This window comes from Protopterus annectens, chromosome 15.part0 (assembly GCF_019279795.1).
Source record: "Protopterus annectens isolate FY-2018-M chromosome 15.part0, PAN1.0, whole genome shotgun sequence".
In the NCBI taxonomy this organism is placed as follows: domain Eukaryota; kingdom Metazoa; phylum Chordata; order Ceratodontiformes; family Protopteridae; genus Protopterus; species Protopterus annectens.
Window position 1 is genome coordinate 234472940 of NC_056749.1, and position 25471 is coordinate 234498410.

Here is a 25471-nt window from a genome sequence, read left to right on the forward strand (position 1 = left end):
GGTAGCATATGTGGGTCTGAAAAGCTTCCTTTCCTTGCTCCCCAGGAGTACTACTGTATGCGGCAGTCATTTCTGAAGGGGTATGTGTAGACCTCACTTTTATAGCTGATGTCAGTTTGTCTTCGACAAGCAATGCAGCATGTGCCCCTGCTCCTAAGACTTTGGTATACTGGCTGGGTGTCCGGTGGTGCCTCCAGCAACCTCCCTACAGATGTTCTTAGTGTTTCACTGTTGCAGTCATCACACTTGGGTTATCTGCCTGCAGGTAGCCCTCAGTCAGCCCGGATACCAGAGTTTTTGGATGTCTGTCAGATGCTGTCGCATCTTCCATGACATCAGGTCATCAGGGGTATAAAACAGGCATCCAACGCCATTACATCAGTCTTTCTTGCCGAGAAGGAGCTCGAAGTAGAAGCAGTTCGCAAGTGCCAGTCAGCCGCTACCTGAAATTTTTGTTTTTCGAGTTTCAAACCTGAAGTCTTCTAAAGCTAAGTACCCCATTGGGGATTCCTTTTTTCTTACTCTAACTGATGTCAGAAAAAGTTAACCATTGTCTTGCCTGTGGAAAGCAAATATCTCAGAGATTTTCATTCTTACTGCATCACCTGTTTAGGCCCAGACCACGACGTCCCTCACTGTCAGTTTTGTGCCTTGTTTAACGCCTGAACCATTTGTCGTTGGGCTATTTTTGTCGCTGAATTCTTTTGCTCTTGTTCTCCGTATTCCGAAATGGCTTCTGTAAGCCATCTGACTACCGATATTGCGAAAAAGTGCAAAGATAAAGACAGAGACAAACTGCATAGGTCAAAAACTGCCAACGCTTCCATTAAGCTAGTCGCAAGTCCACCGGTACTCAGTGAGGTGCCTTTGCAGCCCCTGATGTCCACTTCTACAGATTCACAGACCTCTATTGAGACCCATTCAGAGTCCGGTATGCCTCAAGATGCTTCTTCGACTATGGAACCTGCGGATGTCTCTACCTTGGATGGGTCAGGAGCCGCTTTGCAGGCACCGGCTTCTGAGGGTGTTTTCCGACCTACCGATATTCGCATTAAACCAACAACTTCATTTTAGCTAAAACTACCAAGTTTCTCAGGCCCAGAGTACGCATTACGCCTAGAAAACCGACGACCAAAGCGCATGCTCAAGCTTCCATGCCTCAGAAACAAATGCTTAGAATGGCTGAAGACCTTATCACCCTGATTAGGGGAAGCCAGCCTTCCCCTGCTAAGTGACCAAGAATTGAGTTTTTCTGATTCTACAGACCAGGAGTCCTATGACTTTGACTCTTCTGATTACCGGGACATACCCTTATCTATCTTTGAGGATTCAGGTGCAGAGGAATCTCTTCCCTCTTCCTCCCCTCCAGAGGATTTTTCTTTTGGTGAAACCTTGCTTACTTTGAGATCATTTCCGCTGGAAATGACAGGATTATCCTCAGTCCAAAAAGGGAATTTTTAGAGTTTCCACAGCACAGGCCCTAGCTATACCCCCTGTTCTGGATGTTGTAGATGATGTCTTTATGGAATCCAGTCTTACTCCAGGCACTTTACCACCGGGCCCTAGAAAACCTGACAGGTACTACAGAGTACCTGATTCTCACAAATTTCTCTTTAAGAATCCTACTGCAGATCCAGAGACCATTTCCCAGGGCCCTAAAGGTATTAAGGCTAGTACAGCCAAAAACCCCACTCCATCAGACGGATTCCAGAGCTTTAGACAGATGGGGAAAGAAGGCATATACCTCTGCAACTCTTGCCATCAGGGCATTGAATTGCCAGTTTCATATGTTGAAGTACCAGCAACATATTATAGAACAAATTAAACAAAAAATGGTGTTACTTCCAGATTGTGCAGAAAATAAAGATGTACAAGAGTTAATGCATTCTGCAAACCAATTTAGTAAGCATACTTTGCAGTGTGGCTTTGATGCCCTGGAAGCATCTTGCAGGGCTGCAGTCACTGGATCTGTACTGAAAAGGCATGCTTGGCTGAAGGAACAAACCTTGCCAGACCATGTCAAATCAAAATTACTAGACGCGCCTTTAAATCAGGACTGTTTGTTTGGCACCAGAGCAGAAGAGTTTCTTAAAAAGATGGATGAAAAAGCTAAATCTATGCAAACTGTTAAAGAATTCTTACAAGTGCAGCCACCTAGGTTCATTAGGCATTAGCCTACAAAAAACTGGTCCTTTCCAACCCCTTCCAGGCCTTCTCAGTCCAAACCCAGAGGAACCAGACCACTATGACTACAGTCTCAGGATGTGCAGAGATCTAAACAATGGAGTGCTCCCACCTCAAAAACAGGGAGTGGCAAGCCACCCCGTTATGGTAAAAGTTCACAATGAATTGTCAGTTATCCTTCTCAGCCCATCTACTTGCGCACCTAGGAGGAAAACTTGCCCTTAATGCCAAAAACTGGATGTCCATTACTCAGGACCAATGGGTTCTAAACATTGTATCCCAGCGGTACAGATTCTACTTCCATTCCCTGCCAACCCCAAGCTTGTTTCCAGACCTTCCTCCAAACCAGTGGGCAGCGGCTCAAAAGCAAGTACATTCCCTGCTCAGTATTAGGGCCATCCAACCTGTTCCAGTAGAACAAAGGGGACAGGGTTTCTACTCTAGACTGTTCCTGGTGACCAGAAAAGAGGGCTGTTGGCACCCAATCCTGGATCTATCAATTTTCAACACATTTCTGGTGGTCCCAAAATTCAAAATGCTGACCCTGCAAAAGCTTCTCCCTATGCTAGCCAAGGATGCCTGGCTAGTCACCCTAGTCTTAAAAGAAGCCTATCTGCACATCCTCGTAAGGGAGTCTTGCAGGAGATATCTCCTCTTCAGGGCAGGCTGTATGCACTATCAGTTGTCTTCACTTCCCTTTGGCTTATCTGCTGCACCCAGAGTATTCACAAAGTGCCTGTCTCCAGCCATTGCATACTGCAGGCAGAGAGATATCCAAATTTTCCCATACTTGGACGATTGCCTGATTCAGGCGGACAGTCAGGAATTACTACTTCAACACCTGGCATTTATAAAAAGACTCCTGTCTTCATTGGGTACACCATCAATGAAAATAAATCACAACTGGTGCCCAGTCAAAAAATTGTATTCCTGGGAGCAAGCTTGAACACAACTTCCCAGATGGCCTTTCTCACTCCCAGAAAAACAGGTCTATTTAAACAACTACTTCAAGCACATGGCCACCAAAACCCAGCTATCTGCAAGGAAAATATTGCAAGCCCTCATGCATTCTGCTAATTCCGTATGCAAGACTGCATATGAGGAAACTTCAGTGGTACTTAAAAACCTGGAAACAGTAAAACCTGGAAACAGTAATTCCAATCATTCCTTGTCTAAGGGCAGAGTTCCTTTTGTGGGTAGAAGCATGCAACCACAACAAGGGACTGCCTTTCACTCATCCCCTCGCTGCCCATACCCTGACTACAGATGCATCATACTATGCAGGGGGGGGGGGCTCACATGGCAGGCAAATACATTCAGAGAAAATGGAGCCCAAGACAAATTCTCCTGCACATCAATCAAAAAGAGATGTTAGCTGTACAGTATGCTCTGACAGCCTTCAAATACCTAATCCTTCCAGGACAGCTGCTGATGAAAACAGACAACACCACAGTTATGTGGTACATAAACAAGCAGGGGGGAACCCATTCTTACCCACTCTGCAGGTTAGCCATGGCCCTGTGGAACACAGCCTTGAGCAACCAAGTGCATCTGCAAGCTCAGTTCCTGCCAGGCAAACAGAATTCACTGGCAGACGACAAGCAGAAATCTCCTGGACCCACATGAGTGGAAATTGGAGCCCAACACCTTCAACCTTCTAATCCAGAGGTGTGGGACACCGGAGCTGGACCTCTTTGCCTCCCCCGAGAACCACCAGTTGAGCAAATTTTACACCAGGAACCCTCACAGCAGGGCCTGGAAGGTGGATGCCTTATCCTTCAAATGGGAAAACCTCTCAATTTATGCCTTTCCCCCTCTGCCCTTCCTCTCAAAGGTACTACTCAAGATCAGACAGGACAGCCCAAGGGCAATTCTTATTGCCCCAGATTGGCCACGCCAGCACTGGTACCCACTCTTACGCAGTCTGACAACATGCCACCCTGGCACCTTCATCAGTCACCTTCCCTGCTGTCTCAGCATGAGGGACAGATTTTGCATCCACAGCTGCAAACCCTAAACCTTGCAGCGTGGCTTATCCCCCGAATACTCCACCAGTAACCCTCAGCAAGCAGATGCTGGACGTCATTCTTGAGGCCAGAAGGCCTAGTACTAGAAAATCCTATGCTGAAAAGTGGAAAAGATATTGCTCTTGGAGTCCGTCTCAAGGAAAGGACACAGCTGGGACCTCCTTACCTCAAATCCTTGATTACCTAGCAGAGCTACTCCACAGAGGCCTATCCTTCTCCTCCATTAAGATTCATGCCTCTGCCATCTCAGCTCATTATAATACTGAGCCACCTCTATTTTCTCACCTCCTCATCAAACAGTTTCTGAGAGGGGCTAACAACTGAAGGCCTCCTAGGAGAGCACCCATCCCTCTGCCTGGGACCTTAACTTTGTACTGGAAAAGCTCACGCTCCCCCCTTTTGAACATGCAGCTTCAGCAGAGTTAAAATCCCTTTCTTAGAAAACAGCCTTACTTTTAGCCATAACCTCAGCTAGAAGAGTGTCTGAGTTACAGGGACTAATGGCTGTGGAACCCTTCATTATTTTCCATGCTGACAGGGTTTCCCTCAGGACTAACCCATCCTTTATACCTAAGGTGGTCTCCAGTGTGGCTCTAAACCAAGCTGTCCATTTGCCAACCTTCTTTCCTAATCCTCAAAATAAAGGGGAGAGGATCCTGCACTCCTTGGACATGCACAGACAGCTCAAGTTCTACCTTGACAGGACTAAACATTTCAGAAAATCTGGCCAACTGCTAATCAGCTTTGCTACAGGGGCAGAGGGCAAGGCCATTTCGAAGCAAACCATTTCCAAATGGATAGCACACTGCATCCATTTCTGCTACAAGCACCATGGAAAACCTACCCCACAGGGGATCAGAACATATTCCACTAGGGCTACTTCCACCTCTACAGCATTTCATAGGGGAGTCCCTACCAGGGACATTCTGGAAGCTGCAACTTGGAGTTCTGTACACACCTTCACCAAGCATTACCACTTACCTATTTTTTCTAAATCCAGAGCTGGATTTGTTACAGCAGTCCTACAAAGCCTGCTAGTCAGCCCTAACTCCTCTTGAATGCCTCCACCCTTCCTCAGCTTTGGGAATCAACCCAAGTGTGATGACTGCAACAGTGAAATACGAAGAACATAGTACAGTTGTGTACACTTACCGTAAGTGTAAATGTTCAAGTGTATTCACTGTTGCAGTCCTGGTTTCCATCCCTCCAGCCCCCTGTTTTTCCTCTATCTTTTCTACCTATCCTCTATATGGCCATTTTTTATGACAGGGGTCTTTACTTTTTACTGGTGGTGTTCCACACCATATACTAGCTTCCTATTTGGAGGGCTCCTGACATCTGGAGCAAGAAAAACTGATGTAATGGTGTTGGCTGCCTGTTTTATACCCCTGACGACCTGACATCATGGAAGATGCAACAGCATCCGATGCAGAAATCCCAATACTCTGGTATTCGGGCCGACTGAGAGCTACCTGCAGGCAGATAACCCAAGTGTGATGACTGCAACAGTGAATACACTCGAACATCTACATTTATGGTACGTGTATACAACTCTACTTTATGAATACTACAACATGGAAGAGAAGGGCATCTAAGGTTATTGTAAGTTCTTATACAACTATTCTTTTTCCAGATGTTGATATATAACTGCAGCTGCTGTTTAGTATTTCATTCTCTAGGGTCCTTCAGAGTGGTTCATTGGACAGATGCTTAATTAGGGTTTGTACACATATTTTTGATTATTTACCTGCTGTGCAACATTTGGAAACACATCATAAGGCTTAATATTTAAGTCTGATATACATTTTTAAGTAAACTAGGCTTAGTATTTTAACTTATTCTAACTTTTGAAAAACTTTTAAGTTAAGAAGCAACCTTCTGTACATTTGCAGAATATGCGTTTGCATGTCTTTCATTTTATATTTACTAAAAAAAGTCTATTATTTCATTAGTTAGTACTATTTCATTTCTGAACTTTTAGTAAGAGGCTTAGGGCAGAATTTATATTGTGTGTGTCCAATGCTAAGAGAATTAGGATTAATTAATTGTTTCTTAAGGACCGGTATATTTCCTTTCGAACTGAGGTGCTGATGCATGCTCTCTCATTGTTCCTAGGTAAGGTAAATTAAGTGATGATTTTTGTCTGTTGTTAATTACCCACTGATTGGTCACACTGAGGTGCATAATATATGAGAGACTAGCTGATTATTAAACACGATATATCTGTACAGTTGTAAAATAAACACACGAGGCAGTAAAGGACATTGACTGGGTTATGGTAAAAAGCTAGCTCAGAGACAGCAAGTGGTCCAGTTAAATGTCTGACCTCTTAAACCCTTATGATATTAGAAGATGAATTGGTGGAAGAGCAGACTGTGTGCTGTAATGGGGTAATGCAAAGGATGCTCTTATTTTAAAGAGCAATTTATGTGTGTTTGTGTACATGCATATGTCTATGCATGACTCATTGTGAATTCTGCTATTCTTTAAATTGTTTTCATAAAGATGTGTTTATTTTAAAGGGCATTGTATGTGAGTTTGTGTGCATTCATATGTATATGCAGTATATGTGAATTCTGCTACTATCATTGAAATTGTTTTTGTTTTTTTATTTTTATTTTTTGAGATTACTACACAAAACTGCTAATTCAGACTAGAGATTATTTTTTAAATAGAACATCATAGGATGGACATTTACACGTCTGTTTCTTTGCTGTAATTCTGATTTCTAACTAGATTTAGTCCATCTAACCTGTGTGTCAAGAAGATCTGCTAGAGAAGATTTAGCACCTGTGGTATCTAAACTGTTTGTCCAGGACCTTAAACAAGAAAATGGTAAGTAAAAAAAAAGGTAATTAATGCTACATTGGTACAGTCACGCAAATATTGAGTTCTGAAATAGTACTTCCCTACCACTGACATTATAGCAAGTTAGTGTATAACGTCTTGTAAAAGAAAAGCAAATGTTTTCTCTTCTTCCACCTAACCTGCAATTATACCGTTTTCAGTTTCATCTCCAGTCTATATTTTCTACCTTTTGATCCATTTTATTAATGAGCTGTTTCCTGTGGTCTGGAGGTGCAAGATTCAATTCTGTCTTCATTGCCTAACTATGTGACTCTGAGCAAGTCACTTAGCCAGACATTGCTCTTGGGCTGAGTGCCAAAAAGTCTTTGGAAATCTCTACCCCAGAAAACAAATACTAATAAACAACATAAACTCCACCTCAGTCATGTTTGAAAACTTTAAGTAGGCACCTACAGCTACTTTTAGTAAATTATCCTAGTTTACTTTGTCTTTGTAATAGTACAGATTTCTTATTATCCATATCTTGTATACCTCATAAAATTAATTTGCATTCATCTTGCCTCTTTGTTTTCCAAGAATCTAACATTTCTTCCTGTTTGCTCAATACTATCTATGTGTGAGTGCCTGGGTGCAGTCATACACCATGTATGCCATGCTGTACTCGTTTAAAATATATATATTTTGTGCTCCAGGATGTGCTAGAATTTAATTTTAAAAACTGGATTTTGTATCACACATTTTGATAAATGACATGTTTTATTTTATTTTTTTCAGAATCTGTTTTTTTTTGGGGGGGGCTGCCATTTTAGGAGCTATTGTTAAAGTGGAAAGAAAGGTATGCTTCACTGTCTAGGGCTATGTATTTATCCTGAGAGTCTGTGTACAATTCTGGAGTAAATGATACCACATACTCAGAGCTAGAGGACATAGCCAATCTTTTAGAAGACAAATTTAGCTAAAACTTTAACCCATCTCCCCAGCTATATTACCAGATCACATATGTGAATTTACACTTCCCTCAAATCTCCAAAGATCAAGTGCTCAAAGCACTATCCATAGTCAAATACACCAAAGCTATGGAGCCAGATAATGTACTGGGTGGCCTACTGGCCAGCCTGATACAGGATTTGTTAAACACCCTCAGAGGCTGTTCAGTAGCTGCCTCCTAATAGGCTTTGTGACAAGTGAATGAAGTACAAGCAACAGTTATCCTGTTACACAAAGATAGGGTGTTAATTGAACTGGGTAATTATACACCCATAAGCTTGACAAGCATCATCTGTAAAGCTGTGGAAAGGATCTTTGTGGAAGTAAAAAAATAGACATAGGTAACCTACAATCTCTTGATCCAAGCCAGTTCATATTCATCAAGGGCAGATCCTGCCTGTCGCTGCCCTTGCGTACATTAAGATGATGTCGAGGCTTGGATGTTAGTTTAAGTAGTTTATTATATAAAAATACATCAGGATGGATGGCAGGAACATTAAACTTAAACTATCTGACTACATACTTGCATACTCGCACTCTGACTGCTCACTCAAAATGGCACTCTTGTTTGCACATGCATAGTACTTGTATGTATTTGCTGACTCACTGGAAAGCTTCTTAAAGGTATATCACACACACTGATCTGCACTGCTTACTTAATGTGGTCATCTTCTTAGTGATTGTTACTGAAACAGTGGATGATGCAAATCGTTAAACACACCAAACATAAAGACCTCGCAGATGTGTTCTGTGCTATCCCATACTCTGGTATCGTCGATTAACTCTCCCAGCTAAGTGTAAATCTGTATGTAAATTGTTGGGTAGCACATTGGATCACAAATAGAATCCAGGAAATTAGGCTAGACTGCTCTACCTCCTCCAAAAGCCCTGTCATTAACAGTGTACCCCAGAGTTAAGTCATTTGGCCACTCCTCTTTGGCATTTGCATCTTACAGGTCCAAGCAAATGTTAAAGGTTTATGGCTGACCAAGCTTTCAAATGACTGTGAACTTGGTGCCGCCATAAACTTCCCAGAAGACACAAAGATGAATTTGGTGCCGCCATAAACTTCCCAGAAGACACAAAGATCCTCCAAAGGGTCTTTCCCAAATAATTAGCTTGCATCAAAACCATGGAGTAAAACAAAATGGAAGGAAATGTGTAATAGTATCCTTCAGGAAGCATGATTTTCTTTGTAGGCATCACATCAACAACCCCCTGAAACTTGATCTTATAATCAGGGATCTTGGAAACCTATGTATACAATGAACTGGCCTTTGATCACCAAGCATCTGCTATTATAAGAAAGTCCTTTATCATCCCATCTGATATCTAAAGTATGCCATTCAGGTCAGGGGATGCAATTACTCCATTGTACTTTCATTGGGCCAATTATTGAGTATAATGTTCCTTTCGGTATGCACCTGTACAAACACTTGTCACAAATGGAGAGACTGCAACTCTTTTTCACTTTAAAAAATCTAGGGCCTAAACCATAACACCTTTGCAGACCATTTCAAAGCCTTGTTCTGATTGGTATCATGCAGGCTGCTAAGCGGCGTCATCTGCTTTGTGTTTGGAGTCTATACAGATCTCATCCTTTCTAACTTATTACACAGTCACAAGTCCAGTGTAAGCATGAACACCCACTCAAGGGATCACAGACTATTTTTCACAATACTAAGTGTATGCTGGAGATGTAGGTATGCATCACAAAGAGCGCCACTTCTGTGATACTCACATAAAGCAAGTACTTCTCTTACTCTTTTCAAATATAACCTCAAAGACACCAAAAAAAACCCCAAAAACCCTAATTTCATAAAATCTTTACCCTATGGTGAATTTAGGAGAATTTACTATAATACATGAGATAGTGTATTAAGGGATGTATATCTGGATAAAGTAAATGATTGATTTCACGTGGGTATTCAGAACATACTCTACTGAAGGCTAAAAACAAGGTTTTGGGGTGTAGTGGAAGAATGGGAAGAAAGATTACTTTGGAATATATGCATAGAACAAGTTTTGAAGATGGAAAGGATAAACCATTTTTTTTACTAGATTCTCTCCTTTTTGCAAAACTTTGGAGAATATAGTAAGACGTCTTTGGTATGTGATATGTGATGATGTCTCAATAGGACATATATTTCCTAAACACATTACTTTTTCTTATGGCAGATTTAGTAATATGAAAGTGTTGTTGAGTAGGGATAGCATTAAAGTGGGATCAAGAGGTACAGTGAGTACAGATTTTTGTGGTAATTGTTCAGTGTGTAGCAGGGTTAAGAATCTGGATGGTAACACAATCAATGGTAGATGGTACAAAGCCACAGAATATTTTAACTGCAATTCTTTTGGAGTGGTTTATATTATTGGGTGTGATTGTAGGAGAAGCAGCTGGTATATCAGACAAAGAGAAAAGTTAAAGTACATATAATGAAACATCTGGGAGATATAAGGAGACAAAATAGGCATAGTCCAGTAGCTGGTCATTGTATCTCTACACATGGGGGAGTGGCAAATAGCTTATTCTTTAGTGTTTTAGCACGGCCAATTTTGAAAGACTGGAGGGAGCTTTAAAAGGGAACTTGATAGGTTAGAATGTAGGATGATCATAAACTATAGAACATTGTTTCCTAGGGGGATAAATGTGGATAGTAATATAACCTTATAAACAACTTATCTTTGCATATATATTTATATCTATATAAATAAAAATGTAAATATTCGTTTGTTCAAAATCTTAAATCTCCGAAGGTTCTTCACCGATTGCTTTGAAATTTTCACACAATGTTGCATTCGAATACGCACGTGTTTTTATATACCTGCTATTATATAGATGTCGCACGTTGCATTCGAATACGCGTATGTTTTTATATACCTACTATGGATTCTATATATTTGTATATAAATATGCAATTTTATATGTTTTTGTTATAACTTTCTTACTTCTTTTTCAGTGCATTCGATCTGCTTTAGTTCATCCAAATAATGCCTTGCAGAAGATCAAACTTAAGTCGTACTCGTGGAAGCAGTGCAATGAGTAATTGCAAATGAAACTGAGGAAGAACGGGCATCAGCGAATGAGCGAAACAGACAAAGAATGACTCAAATACGTGTCGAGGAAGCAGCAGAGTGACATGCAGCCGGACTTTTGAGGATGCACGGTTGCGAGCACGGCGATCGCGTTCTGCAGCTTCAGATCTGCTTCGTTCTCCTCGACCAGCGGACAAAATAAATGCTTGCCTGAAATACTCTACTTTGTGGCGACATGTAAAGACGTTAAAATTAACCACAGGTATGCGTGTCCAGCTGCAAAACAATCGATCAGCTGAGATATTCTCACATCAATTGCTGGAAATTGGGAGCGGAAAGGTGCCGGTTGATCTGACCTCAGGACGAATTTCATTGCCTCATAACTTCTGCAATTTAGTGACATCAAAAGAAGAATTGGTTGATAAAGTATTTCCCAATATTCAAACCAATTATAAGAATCACGATTGGCTGACTGAATGAGCTATTCTTGCGGCCAAGAACAAAGACGTCTACGAACTTAACAATATTATTCAGTCTAACATTCAAAGCGAGGCAGTCACATACAAGTCCGTCGACACTGTTGCGGAAGCAGATGAAGCGGTTAATTATCCAACAGAATTTTTGAATTCACTCGATCTACCAGGGATGCCACCGCATGTACTGCAGTTGAAAATCGGCGTGCCAATTATTATGTTGCGAAATACCAACCAGCCAAAGCTTTGCAACGGCACGCGGCTTGCAGTAAAAAAAATTAATGAGCAAAGTCATTGAAGCAACAATCTTGACAGGACCTTTCAAAGGTGAAGATGTCCTCATTCCTCGCATTCCTATGATTCCAACGGATATGCCATTTCAATTTAAGAGATAGCAATTCCCAATTCGATTGGCGTTTGCAATCACCATCAGCAAAGCTAAGGGCCAATCTTTAGAATTGTGCGGTTTAGATCTACACACGGATTGCTTCTCACATGGACAGTTATATGTTGCGTGTTCTAGAATCGGCAAACCAGACAATCTCTATATCTGCACAGACAATGGAATAACAAAAAATATTGTATACCCGCAAGCATTGTGAAATTAAACATATTAGAAACGTGCGCTTTCTCTTTTCTTTCTTTTCCATTTAACCAGACTGAGCCACAGCAACGCGTGGCCGGGTACAGCTAGTATACAATAAAATCACGAATAATAAAAAAAAAATATAGGAGTTCATAAATTGTATAAAATGGCATAGGGTTTTTTTTTGTATTTAGATATGTGTATATATAATCTTTTTTTCTTCAGGAAACTGTGTTAAAATTTAAGTTTATGGTGATTCTTGTTGTCTAAAAATGTTTAAAACACTTGATTATATATTGGTCAACCAGAAGTACTGGGTGTATAAACTGGATTACTAGCAATTGAATTAATTATTCCCAGAAGGCAAAAGGCAGATGTACCAGAATAAACTAAATGCAGATTTACATCCTTTGGTGTTCGTGGTTCCTGTATTGAAGCTGTTTTTTGGTGTCTTTGTGGTTTAGGGATTGTGGAGTGCTTATCATGTCTTTAAATTCTTTACAAATATAATTTGGATGGATGAGAAATTGCAAATTCCCAACCCCCATCTTAGCACCCCTGTCCCTTGTGGATAGCGAAAACAAGTAATATCATTGTTCTGCCCACCTCCGGGTTATTCATAGTCAAGACAAAAGTGCCAAAAAAAACTACCATGGGAATTGAAGCTAAGCTTCTTAAGATCCTCGTAGATCAATAAACTTTGTAAGTACTTATGAACTGTAAAAAATTAGTTACACCTCTAGTTGAGTTGGTGCTTATTCAGTGATTTAGTGTGTAAACCAGTTGTTGTGGGGTCTTTGTTTTTGCAAATGGTATACTGCACCACTGTAAAATAGTAATTGATATAAAATTACTATCTACCAAGCATCCTTTCTTAAAATGTATTTATTTATTGAGTGGTGTTATTGTGTACTGTATGGATTACAATCAGTGTGACTTGCATTTATTTGGACGTGCTTCAGAAGTGTATAGTGCTGTTGCAGTACATCAAACCTTGTGCAGTCCAGACAATGTAAGATGCATTGCCATCAGTAAAGAAGTGTGAAGTAATTTCAGAGTTTCTCTGAATCAAGCCATCAGTCTCCCAGTTGTTTTATCCTAACCATAGAACCATCACTGGACATGCATTAGCAGGTTCAGTACTAACTTGATAGAACCAAGTCCTTTAGAAAAGCCTATCATCTATTTATTTTATTTATTTATTTTTATGTTGGAACTAGGAAAGGACAACCTGTATCCAACAGATAATTCCCAGTTGGTTGTTCCTGGCTTTTCATTTTGTAATACTCAGCATAATAAACAATTTCAAGGTAGTATTAAAGGCACAATTTGCATGGGCCATTTCTTCTATGATGGCATATTAGGAAAAGGTGGACTATAGAAACTTTCTGGAGATAGGTGAATGCCCTGCCTTTTCCTTGAAAGGGGATGTTTCTGTACACCTTCCCTCCCCTTCCTCTGTTACTACAAGTCTTGCACATGATTAGGCAGGACTCCCAAAATCTTGGTAGTGACTCCTTTTTGGCTAAGACAAAATTAGTTCCCACTTCTTTCTCACTTAGCTAGGGGCAATCACTACAAGTTACCACACTGGGTAGATCTTGTCACACAAGACAAGGGAACTCTTATCTACCCTCACTTGTCCATGGTTCAACTGACGTTATGGGCAATAGGGTTTTGATCTTTTTCATGCACCTTTTTCCTGAGGACAAGCTTTGGGTTCTGCAGGAAGCTAGGAGACCCACTACCAGGAAATCATATATGTCCAAATGGAAGTGATTTTCTCTTTATAGCCCCTTTCACCATCAGGGTCCCCCTATCTGTGGAGGTTCCTCTGGTTCTCTGTTATTTTTTGTAATCTGCTCCGTGCTGGGTTGGCATATTCCTCAGTTAAGGCAAGTCTGCCATTAACTCCTCCTCTAGCCTCTAGATTTGAGGTCAAGTAATTTCTTTAAGGCATCCTTCATATTAGGCCTCCCAGGAAACCTATTCTACTCCCCTGAGACCTCAGTTTTGTACTTGAAAAATTGACTCTGGCTCCTTTTGAGCCTGCTGGTTCACCTTCCTTACAGCATTGTACTTGGAAGACTGTTCTTTTGGCTTTCACTTCATCAAAGAGTGTGTCTGAACTTCAGGATCTCATGGCTATTCCTCCTGTCTTAATTTTCCACAGAGACAAGGTGTCTCCCCATACTAATTCTTCCTTTATGCCCAAGGTGGTCAACGAGTTGTCCCTTAATCAGTCTATTCATCTTTCTTTTCATTGTCTGCAGTCTGCCAGTGAGAAGGTTCCTCACTCTTTGGATTTGCATAGACAGTTCAGATATTATTTGGACAAAACTAAAGTTATTTGCAAATCTGAGCAAGTTTTTGTTTCCTTTCATCCCTGGACTTTGGGTTTGACAGTTTCTAAGCAAAACATCTCCTCCTGGATTTCTAAAGTTATTTCTTTTTGTTATCCTTTTCATAGGAAATGTCTTTCCTCATTATTAAAGGTTCATTCTACTAGTGCTGTTGCCTCCTCTGATGCTTTTTTCAAGGGTCTGGATACCATTTCTGTCCTTGAAGCTGCTACTTGGTTTTCTGTTCATACTTTCACTGAGCATTACAAGTTAGATGTTATTGCAAAGGTAGGCTTTGCAAGGGCTATCCTGTATGTGTTTTTGTAGAGGGCTCTTCTGTGCCTTCCTCCTGCCATTTTTCTCTTGAGCTCTTGTACTCTCCCTTAGGTAAAAAAAATACTGCAATAGTGATATGGAAGGGCATAATGCAGTTGTGGAAAATCATAACACAACTGTAGTGCAAAATCATATCATAACAGTAAATGTCCTTCCCTTTACTGTTGCATATTCACTCCCTCCTACTCCCTCTGTCCTAGCTCTTGCCCTGGCCTTTTCTTGCCCTCCTTGGCTGACAGGCTCATCCTTTTTTTCTCTTTGTTGATGCACATCTTTTCGTTGTACTTATGGGCATTCTGTTCCTCCTGGGGCATTTTCAGTTCTGAATGTGTACATCTGTATGTCACCTTTATGCTGTACACCTTGCATAGGGAGTAAATGTGATGTGTATGACGCTTATAAGAACTAAAGCTTTGATATTGGCCAGACGTTGTGCTATCCTTGGCAGAAGATCCCTTAGGTAAAGAATACTGCAACAGTGAAGAGGAGGACATCTATTGTTATGGTAAGATTTTACACAAGTATACGTTCCTCGGGAAGCTTGACAGTGCATGGTTAAATGCACGCTAGGTGCTGTATATATTATGGCCTCTAGGAGTCTAGAGGTTGTTCTGCCATATATATAGGGAGTGGCAGAGCAGATGACACAAGTTGGGTAATCTTCAGTTTAGACGAAGCACACTGGTGGGAGATGAGGCAGAGCCAAGGAATTGAGATTATGGAGTTGTATTGGATCAGCACATGTTAATGTTGCACAGATATCTTCCTCCCAGTGTACTGAGAAGGATGGTAAGAAAAGACACCTGATGCCAGAAATGTGGAACAAGTGAAGCAGGTCTGACTTATTTTTTTTTAAATGCTTTACAGTTCAAATTAGCTTGACAACAGGCTGAGGTTGTAAGAGAACCTTTTTTTCTTTAAACAAATTCAGTTCTCATGGAGATTAAATCTTTTTGGCATAAGACATGGACATGGGATTGGGAAGAAAAAAGACACTTGTAACAAGATTAATGTTTAGTTAGTGAACCAAAGAATAGTTTTACCAAGAAATGGAAAGCAAAAGCTTGACAACCTTTATGAAGAACAGGGCATACTGTTTCTGAAACTGAGGGGGGTACAGTCTTCCATTTCTCCAGAATAAAGGATCATTTCGATGCTTTTGATTCTGTTTAAGTTTTAAAACATTACTATTGTTATCATTGAGAATTTGTGAAACAAACCTAAGTAATGAATTTGTCATTTCCAAAGCAATGTGGTACGTGTATGATAAGACATGCAGATATTGTGTAATTGCAACTACTCTTACAGAAATGGGAACATATCATGGCAATTCTAACCCTAATTTTGCAGTGTCTTGTTGCATGTTCAATCTTTTTTTTTTTTTTGGTTATTTGTTCAGCAAGAATTGTATAAACCAAAAAATGACATTCTAGAACATTCTAACACGTTATTTAAAATCAGCATGGGCATTCTTGAAGAAGCTTTTGTGTTTATTGAATCCATTAGCTGGTTAATGGAACCATAGCCATATTAGCTAGTATGCTATTATTCTTTTGGTCCAATTTCTATGTCTGATTGGGTGTTGCTAGGTGAAGTCAGTTAAGGTTCATGGATCTGGAATACTGAGACACCATTAGCATTCCAAGACAGTAGAGGACAAAAGTCAAGTTGCTTTGTCTTTTCTATTTCAGGACTGCAGTAATCCCAGTACTTGAGAATAGGGCTGAAAATATTGGTTCTGATGTGTTAATAGATGCAGGTGATATAAAGGAGTGTTTGATAAATTTTGAGGTGTGAAATGCTGACCAAATCATATGTACAAAGCTGCAAATGATACTTGGTCATAAAATATGAAAGGTTATATCCTGAGTAAAATCAACACACTTAACTTCTTAGGTTAATGGAATGAAATTAGCTTATTTTGGAATTCTACTACAACTTGAAATGGTGAAGATTGTTGAAATGTGGATCACTTACCTTGTTCAAGCATCTTAGATTCATTACTCTATAGAGTTAGTACAGCACCACAACACGTATCACCCTAGAAAAGTGGCAGATACTACTGTAATTCCCATGAACCTCTTCCTCCCCACCAAAGATGCTGATGGTTAAGTTTTGGCAAGAAGTCAACTAGCAAAGTGGAGGCTCTTTATTTTAACTTGTAGCTTTCATTATTTAGCATTGTTTCAGTATTTTCTAATAGATACATTCTAACAGTCCTGCAGTGGTGTGTGAGCTATCACCAAATTCATTATGGGGCACAAGGGTTGAATAATCTAGAACCTGTATAAATAGGTGCTTAACACAGCGATGAAGCTGACAGCCAGAGTTTCTTTCAGTAGAACAAGCTTCCTTGATCAGGTTGCTTTCATAAAGATGAGAAGCGATTGCTAATACCAAACCAAAGTTAACGCAACATATTAGATAAATAGGCCATTCTCTTGTTTGGCAACCCAGTAACCTTCTAAAAGAAATCGGCTCCTTAGAAAATTAATTCAAGCTGAAGATGTGATTTACCCTGCATCAGTTACACACGTCTTCTGTATCATTTTTCCATTATTGTTCAACTCACATACGTCCCTCCCTTCACTTTTCCACCACATAATCCATCCTACTCTGGTTCATATGGGACATCCAGTTTCATTTGCTTTAAGTAACCAGTATAAACAAAGAATTATTTTCCTAGAAGACAGGAGCAGAAGATTGCTGTAGCACATCCTCAGTGTTTGTTCTCCTGTGACTAAGTGTACTTTTATCCTCAGCCTCTCACCCCAATCCAATCACCCCCCCACCTTGCTGCCTTTCTCCCCTTGGAAAAAAGATGGAGAGTGCTTAGCCTTCTTTTCAAATGTTTGGGATAGCATTACTGTATCCAGTGGGTTTTAAACATTCATTGAAAAGGTTACAAAATGCAATTCCAAAAGATTCCATGGTGCAGAAGCATCCCAGCAATCTTCAAGGATCCAGTGGGGCTTAACTCTGTTATTTTAGAAGAAATGTTGCAGTCTGTATCCATAGAGAGTGTCCCAGGTGGAGAAGATGAACAAGGATTCTACTCGACTGTTCCCATTTCCAAGGAAAGACGACACATGGAGACCCATACAAGATCTATCTTAGCCAAACAAGTTTCTGAGTGCCAAAATTAAGTGTTTATATTCTAAAGCCCCTTACCACTTGTGATGACCCACCACTGGACCAGTAATCAAAGAGCCTTAATCCTCAGCAAGGATAGGAAGTACACACACAGTATTTCCAGATGCAGCTCTCTGCATCAAGTGCAATTTCCCTTACGAGCATACAGAGACCAAAGTCAGTCCGGGGCTGGTTTCTCCCTCTTTTTCCAGATCACCAGTAAGACTCCAAACTGGCACAGCTACAGGGTTGAGATTTCAGGTAAGTGGCCAAGCCAAGACCCTTCAGTACCTTCTCTGTCCAGCCAGTGCTTTGTGCCCCTGCCCAAGTACCTGACAACACACACTCTTTGAGGTTTGATTTACACGCGCACACACACCTGGAAAAGGCTGGCACAGGTTTACTAGCTATGCCCCTTTTTGTCCAGACTATAAGGTAGTTATCACTGCCACCAGCCAAACTTTATCAGCTACTTTAAGGCCCCTAAAAAAGGGTGCCCGATCTTACTGTGTAATATTAATACAAATGGTAGTTTGACCAAGAGCAAGGCTGGTAGGAGTGGCCCATACAGTGTCACCAAATAAATATGCAAGTACTGTCAAAATGTAAATGTCTCACAAAGATCAGCCACAAAGAAAGTTTAAATACATTTAATAATAAATAAAAACAAGAAATTACTGGTATATATTCACAGTGACATCAGAGTTCAAAAATCACAGGAAATATTTAAAACAACATTGTAGGGCAGACTCAAATAAATAAAAAATATATATCTAAACTAAGCTTTGCTAAATTCCTGACTGAATCTAAGAAAATTAGTATACCCTAGTTATCTTAAGAGCAAGGCAGATGGGTGAATGGATTATCTAGTTGTTGTCAAATAAACTATCTCAAATATTACTGCTGGCATGCCTTGCAAAATGACATCATTTCTTGTCATCTGACTCTATCCCAGGTGAAATCCCCACTGCTAGAAGTTGGCAGTATTTAGCATCTACATGTGAAAATACATAGACCTCAGATCTTTGGCAGATGCCGGAAGTCATAAGAGTCATATTCCTTCACATTTCAAAACTAGTAATTATTTACCAACGAGAATACAGTGCGCTCCCCAGTTTTAGACATTCTGTCTCCTTGCTGCATTGAAACTGAAAGATGATATGTTTATGGTTTAGCCATAAAGTAATTTAATTTCAGCAATTTTTCTGAAGTTTGCTAGACTGAAGTTAACCGCCTGTTTTCCATTTTCCACTGTTAAAATATATACATTTAAGCAGTTGTAGTAGTCCATGTACATTTCTGTTCTGTTCCAGTAGGGCATGCTGTGGTTACATTTTAAGCACAAGCACTTTATAAAATGTCTTTTCAACACATGTCTGTACAAAACTAGTTTGATATACACATACGATATACATTTGAAAACAATGTCTACTGCTTCCAAAAAACAATGTAAAACCAAAAAGTTCAGCAGAACGTTCAGCAACAATTAAAAAAGAGCCGGACCACAAATCCTTTAGCACTTTTGTTTGTTTAATTCAATAACCATGAACTTCAGAATGATTGCAACTATTCAAAACCACCCTTAATAAGAAAATGTGTGACAAAAACATCCAATATAAACACATATTCAATAAATACATGTAAATAACCTTAATTAAATCTCTAAATAGAATGGAACATTAAAATTTAAAAACTGTAGACTGAAAAACGTGTGTATAAAATGTTATAATTATAACAAATAAAAAATACTATTGAACAGCTAACCATAAGAGATCATATTAAAGTCTCTGTAGCTGAAGGAAACACTTAATATTAATGGTTTCATTAAGTCCTGGTGGGTGGTCTGCTCGTAAAGCTATCTGCCATTTAGTTTCCCTACACTTCGGTACGGCTTTAAAATTACCCACCAAAGGACTGGAATCCACCTCATCCAAAACAAAAAATGTGAACTTTTTAAAGTTGTCACATTGTGAAGCATGACGTGCCAAAGCATGAGTTCTGTCCTTATTTCTGACTGCCAAGACATGCTCATAAATTCTCTTACTTAGCGCCGTGATAGTTTTGCCTGTGTAAAAGCTTGTATATGAATTGCACACAGAAAGATAAACAATACCTGTAGAGTCACATGTGTACTGATTCTTTGCCCACAAGTCTCTTTGGTGATGAAGTTCTACAGAGCCTGAACTGACTATATATCTACATTGCTTGCAAATGACCACAGGCAAAAGCCCCAACAGACTCTCATCCCCCATTGTATTGTCCCACCTTGGTTCTCTCAAGAATACTTTTAATGTTGAATGCCTTTTTATAAGTAATAAAGGTTTATTACCCAAGACCTTCACTAAATCAGAGTGTCCAAGCTAAACCTTCCAATTTTCTTTGATAATGCTTCTAATAATGGCCATTCCATCAGATATTGGTAAAGGAAAGGCTAGCTCGTAGTCAGTCATGTTGTGTCTTAACCTAGTCTCAACTTTACCATTGCCACTCAAAATGGGACTTGTTAAACTCTCACGCAAAGATGTTACTTCAAAAGTTATTTTCTGTAACCAAAAGTAATCATACCCTATTTGCATAAAAAAAGTCAATCAATTTCTTAACTTCAAGGTTAAAAACAAAATTGTCACTAGTTAGTCTACTTAATCTAATTAGTTGCCCCTTTACATCCCCTCTTTTCATGTGCTGGGGGATGTAAGCTCTCCCTGTGCAAATACTGATTGCCAAATGTAGACTTCCTGTGAATACTGCTAGCGATAACAGACTTGGCATGATGTAATTCTAAATGAATGTCAAGGAAATCTGTTGCTCTCCCAAAACCACCTAAGGTAAATTTCAAAAGGTTGGTTGAGATGTTTAAATCACACAACAATTGGGAAAAGCTTTCAAAATTCCCTTGCCGCAAAAAAAAAAACAAAACAAATCAATATACCACCTGTAAAATAAAATTTTACTGACTGAGGGGTGTGTTATGAGGTATTTTATCTCCCACATAGCCATAACAAGATTGGCAAAAGAAGGGGCAACTCTAGAGCAGTTGAAATGGGTTTGCAATGCAAGCATCCTACATAAGTCATGTTGGTATTCAGAAATGACATGTAATTTACAAACTTTTAGCTAGATGTGCTGGCAGTATCTCCTTTTGTCACACTTCTATATAAAACATGTTGATATTCACAAATGACATATAATTATTTACAAAATTCCAGCTAGCTGTGCTGTGTCAGTACCTCCTTTGTCACGCCACTCCTTCCAGTTTAGGTTCTTATGGTTACCCTAGACCTAAAGGATACCTCCTTTCATATTCCCATTTCCAAATGGGTTAGGAAAGACATTTCTAGTTTATATCTTTGCACTTTGACTTGTATGATGCACCTACACAATTTACAAAATGCATGGCTCCAGTAATTCCCTTTTTCAGGATAAAGAACATCCAGATTTTCCCCTATCTAGACAGTTGCCTTATCCTCGTGAAGTCACTGCAAGGGATTCTAACAGCTTTGAAGTTCAATCAGAATTGCTTCTGGATTCAGGGTGACACATTCAGCAGAGCAAAATCAAACGTGACACCCTCAAATAACTTGGGCCTGTCTGGAAAGCACCCTCAGCAGAATACCCCCCCCCCCGAGGATGAAATGACCTATCTCATACTACAGTTATAAAACTTTGCAGCAAAAGGAAATTTCAGCCAAGGAGTTTTTAAGGCTATTTGGTTGCATGGCATCATGTATCCTAATGTTGCCACTTTTCATCCAGCACATGGGAAGGCTTCAGCGGTACTTGAAAAAGAGATTGTGTCGTCATACTTATTTATTAGAGACCAGAATCTCACTTATCCCATGCATCACAAAGGAAATCACATGGTGGATATAACACAGGAGTTGGAACCAGATGGTGCCCTTCAAAGCACCCCATCCCTCAATGACCATCACTGCAGATTTCCTCAGGCTTAGGTTGGGGACTTATGTGGGAGCTCATCAGGTTGAGAGAATATGGGAGGGCAAGATGAGAAGAAAACACATGAAAAATAAAAGAAATTAGGGAGGACATCCTAGCCCTGAAGGATTTCAACCTCACCTTAAAGGATGGAAGTCCTCTCTCTATAAGAACGGACAACACCACAATCAACACCACAGTCATGTGGTACGTAAACAGAGTGGAACTCATTCATATCTGCTGTGAAAGCTGGCCATCAGGCATGAGAAACCGCTTTCAAGGCAGACATAAAAACTCTAGCCTACATTCCATCTCAACAAAATATTGTGGCAGACTAGATTTCAAGCATCCCCCACAAATGGATGTAAGCAGGGATATCTTTCTGGATCTGACCAGGATGTGTGATTTTGGAAAATAGATGCCTTCTCCCTGAATTGTACAGGTCTGCTTCTGTGTGTATTTCTGCCAGTACCCTCTATCACAGGGTACAACTCAAAGTAAAAGAAGAGCCATGAATGATTCTTATAACTCCCTTTTAGCAAAGACAGTACTGGTTCTGTGTACTCGACAGTCTGGCAAGAGGAAAATGGAAGCTGCTGCCTCACCATGTGGACCTACTGACTCATAGCCAAGAGGTCCCTGTTACACCCCAGCCTGGTCACTCTGGCAACTCTACTGATTTCATATTGATTCCAGGTAGGCACATGTACTCTGAGTACATGCTAAAAACTGAAGGGTACCAGGAGACCCAGAAAAGCTCTTTCTAGCTAATTGGAAAATATTCTTCCTCTAGTGCCATTTTAGGAACCTTGACCCAAGCAAGGGAGAAGTGGCTGTGGTTCTGGAAGACTTTGTCAGATATTTACAAATCTTGCTTAGCTTATTATGTCCCTATCAAAGAATTACTCTACTGTGCGATTCTGACCATCTTACTTAACTAGACAGTGCTCCCTTGTCATCGTTGAAAACTGATAATTTGCCCAGTGGGCTTACCTGGTTAGTGAATAGATAAAGTAAAATAAATTAAAAAATAAAAGTGCTTGCTACTTCATTTCAGACTGCCTTTCCATGGATCCACCCATGTACTCCAGTCCTGTAGTAAAGCAGTTTCTAAAAAGGGTCTTGGACAATCTAGAAAGGTGATTGGTTTAGTATGGGATTTTAACTTTTTTGTTAAAACAATTGCTGTAGGCCATCTTTGAACCAGCTGCTTCAACTGGTCTCCAGTTTCCATGTTAGAAAATGTTTGAGTACTACTCTTGCTGAAGAAATGCTGACATCCAGGCCTTAATGTTCAAAGAACCCTTCCTAATCTTTCACCAGGACAGAGTATATTCTTTTGTAGTAATCCTCCTTTCTGAGCAGTCCCTTCATCAACCATTTACCAGTTTTTCTCCCTGAGCCACTGAACAGAGAAAGCACTCTTCATCTCCTTGATGTACAAACAGCTGAGATCTTATTTACATATAGAGCCAAAGTTCAGAAAATGTGATTAGCTGTTTAGGAAAACTAGTAAACAGACAGACACTTTCCAAATGGTTTGCTCAGTGCCTTTCTTTTTGTTTTTTTTTACAGCTTTTGGCAAACCTACTGCAAGACATATCAAGGTCCATGCCACTAACAGCTTACTGCAGGTACTACAGCCTTCCATAGGGGTGCTACCACACAAACCTGGACTTTGTTCACACTTTCTCTAAACACTAAGATTTATGATAAACTTCTATAGCCAGGGCAGGATTTGCCCGGTTATCTCGGAGGATCTTATTTTCCAATCTCCACGTCTCTTTCTCTTCATGCTTTGTTAATCTTCCCACATGTGAGGAATACAACAATGATTAACAGTGGTGAATAAGATACAGTTGTATGGAACGTACTATAAGTATATATTTTTGAGTAGCTTCACTGTTCTAGTCCACTTACCCTCTCTTGTACTCTCTTCTGACCATTTTTTCCATATTGTTTTCTGCACCTTCCTTTTCTATTTCTTACCAGGTTCTTAGGTTCATAGGTATGTACTAGGCTAATGGCCCTGGGGCCTTTACAAGTGTAGCCATAGGATTACCCTGCCATCATGCCACCCGATCTTAGTTCCCAGTGCCTCTGTCGAGTAGAGCCACTGGAGTTCACCCTGGGGTGAATTTTCTATTTCCCATCCACTAATCGAGATTTCTCTTGAAGAAGGTCAGTGAGGTGCTCTGCTTGACATGTGTGGGAAGTCTATTCCATAACATGGACAGTCTCTCCAGGTTATGCTGATTGTGGTAATGAGGTTGGGGTCTCTGGAGCGTGTGGTGCGGAGGGATTGGGATTTCTTTAGATGTAGCATTTCTAATGGAGCTGGATCAGACATGACTTTGTAAGTCGAGCAGAGATTGCCTCTTAAGTAGATATGAGACAGAATAATTGTAGTTTTTTTGAGTCTGTCCATGTAGGACAAGTGTTTAAGGCCTAAGATCCTCTTTGTGAGGTACTTTTGTGGCCTCTCCAGTTGCAGGTGTCTAGTGAGGTACATGCCAAATGGGGTGTTGTACTCAATTGGCCTAATGAGGGAAGAGTAGAGGGAGACAATGACCTCTTTCTTCCTGGATGCAAAACCCTTAGTAATGAGATGTGCCACATAGAAGTACTTTCTGACCACAGTGGCTGTCTAAATGTTTTCCCAGATCTCTTATAACACCTTCTATATTCAGTGGACTACCATCGATGTAGTAATTCATGGGAACCGGGTTTTTCCCAAAGGGGATGATGACACATTTTTGGCATTGAGCTTTAAGGCCATGGTTCTGACACCAGTCATTGGTCTCAGTGAGGCCATTCTGTAGGATGTCAACATCACTTGTGGAGTTAATAATAGCTCCCAACTTGCAATCGTCTGTGAACTTAGTCAGCCAGAGTCCCTTCATGTTGGCCTGGACTTCAGAGAAGTAGATAACAAACAGGAGAGGACCCAGGACTGAACCCTGTGGGACTCCACTCGTGACTAGTCAACAGTCTGACTTGGAGTCAACTAACTTCACACTGTAGATTCTACCTGTGAGGCAGTTTGCAACCCACCTAGTGATATAGGGGTCAATGCCTAGCTTAGTGAGTTTTTCTATGATTCCTGAGTGGGGAATGGTATCAAAGGCTTTGACCAGATCAAGGTAGGCTGTATGAACCACCTTGCCTTCATCCACAACTCTGGTGACTCAAAGTCGTCGACCAAGTTGAGCAGGCATGATCTACCCTTCACAAAACCAAACTGTGTGTGGATGATGCGTTCCATAGTTTTGCATATCAGACTTGTCACGCTAATGGGGTGATAGTTCCCAGGGTCTGTAGCCACTCCTCCTTTGTGGAGAGGGATGACTGTAGCAGTGCACCATTAGGTAGGGACAAAGCCTGAGGTGAGGCTGTGATTGAACAGGACACACAGGTGAGGTGCCAGTTCACTCTGTACTTCATGTAGAATACAGCCAGGGATATTGTCAGGTCTCATAAAAGCTGTATTCTTGGCCTTGGACAGTGCTGTTTTAACCTGTGCAGCAGTAATACTGGGTGCCTGGCAATCTACTGGTATTGTGATTGGACCTTGGGGGGAGAGAGATGTAAAGTTGGCACTGAATCTGTCGGCCAGTATATTGGCAA

General features: G+C 40.4%; 1 protein-coding gene across 1 annotated transcript in view; it reads left to right on the top strand.

Moving 5' to 3' along the window:
• The window catches only part of CHM (CHM Rab escort protein), a 1989252-nt gene that overhangs the window by 1840901 nt on the left and 122880 nt on the right, over positions 1-25471 (top strand). The window contains exons 13-14 of the mRNA XM_044057753.1: positions 6948-7046; positions 20033-20040. Of these exons, the coding sequence (XP_043913688.1) occupies positions 6948-7046; positions 20033-20040 (107 nt within the window). The remainder of the gene's footprint in view (positions 1-6947; positions 7047-20032; positions 20041-25471) is intronic.